Source organism: Folsomia candida, unplaced genomic scaffold (genome assembly GCF_002217175.1).
Source record: "Folsomia candida strain VU population unplaced genomic scaffold, ASM221717v1 Fcan01_Sc023, whole genome shotgun sequence".
Taxonomy (NCBI): Eukaryota; Metazoa; Arthropoda; class Collembola; order Entomobryomorpha; family Isotomidae; genus Folsomia; species Folsomia candida.
Genome location: NW_019091215.1, coordinates 687259 through 693935, shown reverse-complemented (window position 1 = coordinate 693935; position 6677 = coordinate 687259). Strand labels below are relative to the sequence as shown.

The 6677-nt window shown below is 37.1% G+C and overlaps 1 protein-coding gene across 1 annotated transcript; it reads left to right on the top strand.

Moving 5' to 3' along the window:
• The first annotated feature begins 3492 nt into the window (after positions 1 to 3492).
• Positions 3493 to 6208, top strand: LOC110858882 (cytochrome P450 9e2). The gene is made up of 4 exons (XM_022107768.2): positions 3493 to 4384; positions 4777 to 5003; positions 5475 to 5720; positions 5839 to 6208. Exons 1-4 carry the CDS (start codon positions 3558 to 3560, stop codon positions 5931 to 5933), a joined length of 1395 nt encoding a protein of 464 aa, XP_021963460.2. The 5' UTR covers positions 3493 to 3557; the 3' UTR covers positions 5934 to 6208.
• Positions 6209 to 6677: the final 469 nt, after the last annotated feature.

Sequence of the window (6677 nt, the reverse complement as noted above, 5' to 3'; positions counted from 1 at the left end):
GGACCCCCCCTCCCCTGTTGTCACGCCTTTGTCACGCTCGTCGTGACCCCTCCCCCCCTCTTGTCACGTCACGCATGAAAATCTGAATTTTTCTGATACCTAGCAAGAATAACATGCATGTTCATATAAAAGGGGGCGCGTAGTAAATATTGCGTAATATCAGGACTCACAAGGGAATCTTTTGTGCTGTGTCACCTGTGTTTTTTCACAAATTAACTTTATTTTGCCGAATTTCATTAAGCCACGCCTTTTTCATGGAAGATGTAGTGAAAATAGTCGTTGAAGCGAAATATTTCCTCAATAACTGAGTGAAACCCGTGTAATTTTACAGGATAGGAACAATCCTTAGCTCTATTTATACTCATATCACACCTTTCATGGAGTGCATGAAAAGTCATAACGTTATAGATTTGTAAGCAACAACCTTTTCCAAAATTCCCGTTAATATTTTATTATTTTTAGATTTCAAAAGTATCAAATAAGTTGAAAAAATCCACCAAATTTTTTATTTATTGCTATACATTTTTAGGCCTTTTAAGATGGCCTTATAGATTCGTCAGGATGTCTGTCTGTCCATCCGTCTGTGCGTCCGTCTGTGCGCACGATAACTCTCTTTAAATACAAGCTATGGACTTGAAATTTTGTATACTTTATCTTCGGGTCCAAAGTAAGGATGAGTTCGAAGATGAGCCTAATTGGTCAAGTGGTTGACCGGTGGGGGTCATTTAGGTGGATCGGATGGACCGCACACAAATATAAATGTCATAGAAATGTTCTAAATTTGTCGCAAGAGGCTTAAATTTACCATTAAGTTAATAATGCATCGCGAAATTATATGCGAATCATTTATTAAGAGTCCGACTTTCAGTAATAATGCCATCTTAAAAGACCCCTCAAAGTTGCTTGGAGTAGGTTTTTTAATTGTTAATCATGCAGCTGTCTTCAATTAGTACACATTTTTGAAACTATGGTTCTTTCGGACGAATTTTGTAAATTTTTGGAGCTTTAGTAATGTTTTTTAATTGTTGAATGAATATCTGCAAAATTATGCTGATTTTTTTAAATTATGCAAACTTTATAGTTTAATCATGAATTTTAATTTTTTTAAATTTACAAACAATTGAATATTGTGCAAATTATTTGAAGGCTTGAACAAAATTTAGAAACTTGGTTGAAAATCTTAAAATCTAAACATTGGCTGAAATTTTGGATGCATTTGATATTCGGCTGGACAAATATTTCTAAATAATTCCGAAACTTTAGTGGTCATAGTCGAAGAATTAAAATTTGATTTAAAGTTTGCATTTAGTTAGGCCTGAAAAACGTGATGTCACGGACCGGCCGAACCCCCCCTCCCCATATGTCACACTTTGTCACGGATGCTTGGAACCCCTCACCCCCACCCTCAGCGTGACATAATTTATGGACCACCCCTTATCAGTAAAGGCATTATACCTAGGGTCAGAGCTCCCATCAAGTCGAGTCGAATCAAGTTTTACACCAGCTCTATTCGACTCGAAATTTGTTCTGACTCGACTCAAAAGTTCGAGTCGAGTTGATTTTCTTCAAATTGAGACGTCTCCATGACTCGACTCGTAACTCGACAAATCGAATCGAGTTAACTCGACCCTAGTGGAGCTCTGCTTGGGCAGAAGATAGATTTGTTTTTACATCTGCAGGCAGGATTATAAATACGTGACCAACCTTAAGATTTATATATACGTGAGCAATCTTTATACATACGTGACCAATCTTGAGACTTATACATACGTGACCAATCTTGAGACTCTCAGGGTTGGGCAAGGTTATTTTCACATTTTTCCATATTTTACTTCTATTCTACATATCTTGCCATAAATAAGTATGCACATTGTATTGAGTTGAATAAACCCGTTCCAGACAGGTTTGCAATCAATCAACAACACGTAGATACCTGTGATGCAACAAACACATTCTTATATAGGTATGTGTATGTGTCTCATGCGTCTCGCGTGTCATGTTTCCATAATGAGACATTAAAATTAATACTGTGACTGTAATATTAATTGCAATTTAGATGTTATTAAAAAATTCTTTATGTTTAATTTTTAAAAAATGATCAAAAATTCCCTCATGTGATAGACAAGAAAATTTTGAACTTTTTACGGTAATACAGGGGGTGGTCCAAGAAGCTGTATAAATGTTCCCTAATTTTTCTAGCCATAAGACGGATCTTTATGGGTTCAAAACTTGCTCGATATGATAGTCTTTGTTCCTACCTTTAAGAATTCATACATATATCACTTTGTATATATTCTACGGATCCAGGCCAAACCAGACACGGGTTTATTTTAATAAAAACTTTAGATATTTATGTATTAAGTAGCTTCAGCTACTTTATGCGAAGATTTTGTCCGTCTGTCCGACAGCGGGATAACGGGAGAACGGATCGAGATAATCGAAATCGGTTTCCGACATTATGTATACTTATGACCCAAGGGGGAGGATCCTATCAACTTTTGGGGCCAATCGGACCATCCCCCCTGCGCCAGGGGGTGTGGTCGGGGTAAAATGAGATTTTTACAAAAATTGAATCTGTGGATGACGTACAGTGAAATTGAGTGTTCCCGCGATGCGGTTGGGGTGAAGTGAGTCTAAAACTACTTCCTTATGTGCCTTTACGACGGTTTACTTGTTTCGCAGGCAGGATTAAACGAACGTGACCAACCTTGAGACTGTCAGGGTTGAGCAAGGCTATTTTCACATTTTTCCATATTTCACTCCTATTCTACATATCTATTTAGCCATGAATACATTCCATTCAGTTGAATTAACCTGTTCCAGACAGGTTTGCAATTAATCAAAGAAACAAACATGTTATACAACTACATACTTATATAATTATGTGTGTCTGTCCGTCTGTCTGTCTATTAATATTCTGACTGGAAAATTCATTTCGTAAAAATAATGTCTGAAATGAAAAAAAACCACGTCTGTAAAAATTATTTCCAACGCCATGTATATTTATTAAATTTTTATTTATTATCCCCTGAATTAATTTAATTAGTTTACATAAGCCATACAAACATGCCATGCTTAAAACACTAGTTAGATAGATAAAGCGTCGGTTAATGCATACCTGAAGCGTAATGGTTTCAGGTACCTGTTATGCACCCTATTAGTGATACCGTTAACATTATATTGCTCCATTGAGATAATTACATATGTACATAGTTATGCCAAGCCGTTTGAATGAAAGGAGTGCGAATTTGTGGACACAAGTGGTAAAGGGGATAGCCTTGCATTATGTATGCACGTCCATTATTTTTGGCAATTGTGGGTATGGAATTAATTGCTGACCACTCTTTACATGCATTTTCACAACCTAACCTAATCTAACAAAGTAAAATGGTTTCCAAGAAATCTTGATCCTAAAAAACCTCGACCGAGATAAATAAACAAACGTATAAAAGATCACTTAACATCTCACATCCCATCACTATTCAACCATGGCTCTCCTCGAAAAGATCACCAAACTCGTCTCCCGCTACTTCCTCCTCCCTCTGGTCACATTGTACATGTACCTGATCCAAAATCCTAAATCTCGGGAGTACTACAAATCCGCCGGAATCCTTGACCTCGGCGATGTCTCGATCAACTACGTGAACAACTTTAGTCGCCAAATCTCCTCCACGACGTACTGGATGGAAATGTATAATCGCGTAAAAGAGGCGGGAGCCTCCCTCGCCGGCTGCGGGTTGGCGGGACATGACATCCTCATCCCGAGAAGTCCCGCCCTAATAAAATCCATTTTGGTCAAGGATGCCTCCCATTTTGACCGGGTTGGGAATCTCCTCTCTTTAAAGGGGGATTACATCGCGTCAAAAACGTTGCTCTGCCTGCAAGGCGAGGATTGGACGAAAACCCGGGCGAAATTTGAGGCTGCCTTTACACCGAGTAAAATCCGACGGAATTTTGTACAGGTGGACAAACTCGGGAAGGAATTGGTGCAATATTTGAATCGAGAAGTGGAAAAAGAGGCCCAAATTAATTTTGGACAGGCTGCCTTAAAGTTTACGACGGATGTGACGGGCTCGACGATGTTAAATTTAGATACGGGATCCCTTCGGACACGTGGTCCGACTCGGTTTGAAGAAATCTTGGATAAGTTGTTCTCGTCCTTTGATAATTTTGCGAATTGGTGGAAACCCGGGTTTATTCAGTGGTTTCCGAGAATTGCGACGTATTTTAAGGTTACACTGGTGGACGAGGAGATCGTGGAGTTTTACAGGAATGTGGCACAGTTTGAGATGAATAATGAAAAGGGAAGAGATAGGAATAATTTCGTCAGTGTGGTCCGCTCCACGTGGGAGGAACTGTACGGAAATCGAGGGTTGTATGACAGGTAGGGATGGACAGGTGTCGTGTCACGGAAAAAATGTGAGGGTCGTGGCATGTCAAAATGTCAAGTCTTGTCAATTACGACATTTTTCGCGAATTATTACCATTTTTGCATAACAGGATTTGGAAGTGTAAGTTTTGTCAATTATGACATTTTTCGCGAGTGTTTGACATTTTTTACATGTCTATCAGAAAAAATCTTGACATCTTGACTCACATTTTCTCCACAGACAAGAATCTTGTCACAAGATATTGTAGTAAATTGTTCAAAAATAATAATCATTACATTAATATATTTACGGTCATAAACAAATTTATAAAAACTGTCAAAAAGAAAAACACTTCAACAAATTTAAACCTGTCAAAATGTCATTGGCAAATTGAAACTAATTGCAGCTCGGATCACGAAGAAGAATGGATCACGGCCAATTTGTTTGGCATGGTTTTGCCCGGCTACAAAACAACGGAGACACTCATCGCGATGTGCGCCTATGTTTTAGCGCTGCATCAAGACGTCCAAGACAAAGTGAGAGACGAAATCAACGCCACGTTCGAATCGAACCAAGATGACTTAGATTTCGCCGCGGTTAATCGAATGACCTATATCGACATGGTGATCAATGGTAACCTTATAACATGCTTCGATAAAACGTTATGATTAGGGAGATTGCGAATTAAGGCTTTCTCACCTAAACGAAAACGTACCCTGTAAATAAAAATGAGTACAATTTACTCAAGGCTGAGTGGAAAAAGAGGATCACCCAACTAAATGCTAAAATTTGCCCAAGTTTGTATAAATTTTGCCAAACGTTGGCTAAATTTTACCTTGTGGCATTCTCTTTTTTCACCCAACGTTGAGGAAATTTTACTCATTTTTATTTTCTTCAAAAATCAGAACAAAATATTCTTCCCATATTAATTCAATTTTTGAATGAATGAATAATTCATTCATTTATCATTAAATGAATGAATAATTCATTCATTTATCATTAAATGAATGAATAATTCATTCATTTATCATTAAATGAATGAACGTGAACGTACATATATGCTCATACCGTGACTAAAATAAGTTTACCCTTATTTTCTTTCAGAAACTTTGAGAATGTACTCGCCCATAGGATTGGTGGGACGCGTGTGCAAAAAAGAATATCCCGTTCCTGATACTAATCTTGTTTTGAAAGTAGGCGATGTAATTATCATTTCACTTTACGGGCTACATTATGACGAAGAATATCACGAAAATCCAGAAATTTTCGATCCGGAGAGATTTTCTTCTGGGGTAAAAAATAAGGACTTTAGCTTTCTCCCGTTTACTCAAGGGCCAAGGAATTGCATAGGTGAGGAATTGCACACATATTTTAATTTATTCAACGTTTTTCGAACATTTTTGAAACACGTTCAAGTTTTTTGAATTGTCATAATTTGAATTTGACTCATTTATTTTTTTTTAATTAGGATCCCGGATGGCAATGCTGGAAACTAAAATGGCGTTGTGTTATGTCCTCAGAAACTTTAAACTTACCCGTCCCCAGAAACTCTCATTCCCATGAAGTTTGTTAATTCACAATTTCCAGCAATGGATCCAGAAAAGGTGGTCGTTAACTTTACAAAAATTCAATCGTTATCAGAAGAAAAGTTATAATTATTCGACAAATATGGAAAGAACCAATATTTATTTGTGTATGTAGCAAGTTTAACCGAAATATCTAACTACTTCTACAGAAATTTAAAACTAATTTCTAAATCCATACTCCATCAACACCACGTGGTTTTTACGATTAAAATAAAATTTATCAATTTCCCTGATTGAGGAAAACCCCAATAACCTCAAAGCCTAAGTATAACTTTTATTATGCGACTTTATTTAGTTAACTAGGCGAAATTGCATGCTGTGGTAAGATGGTTTATTTTCGTGTTGGGTTGATAGCTCGCAAAAATTGATACTTTGCGAGCTATGATTTGGTTAGGGTATGTAAATATTTATTTACGATGTAGAGTGTGAGTTGATTCATGGTGAATGCATTAATAACTACATAAAGGGTGTTGATTTAATTTCTCCCCAACTTTACCCTGCAAAAAAACGAAAGCTCGTTTCTCAAACCTGTGACACGAAGCAGGCCCAACTGTTTTCCCGGAACATCATAATTTCTCCGATTTTTATATTATTTTTAATTTCTCGGCAACCAAAGTTTTTATAGGATCTCTATGATGGTGATGACTGACCTTTCATATAGGGCTACTCATGGTAAAATTTTCAAAATTAAACATTTACAGGTTCTGGAATTGTAGCTGAA

Bases quoted from the DNA above. Each gene is read 5' to 3' on its own strand.
- LOC110858882 (XM_022107768.2), top strand. From the start codon at position 3,558: ATGTACCTGATCCAAAATCCTAAATCTCGGGAGTACTACAAATCCGCC. The intron at 5,004-5,474 runs GTAACCTTATAA...ATTTTCTTTCAG, and splicing joins TATCGACATGGTGATCAATG to AAACTTTGAGAATGTACTCG. The intron at 5,721-5,838 runs GTGAGGAATTGC...TTTTTTAATTAG, and splicing joins AGGGCCAAGGAATTGCATAG to GATCCCGGATGGCAATGCTG.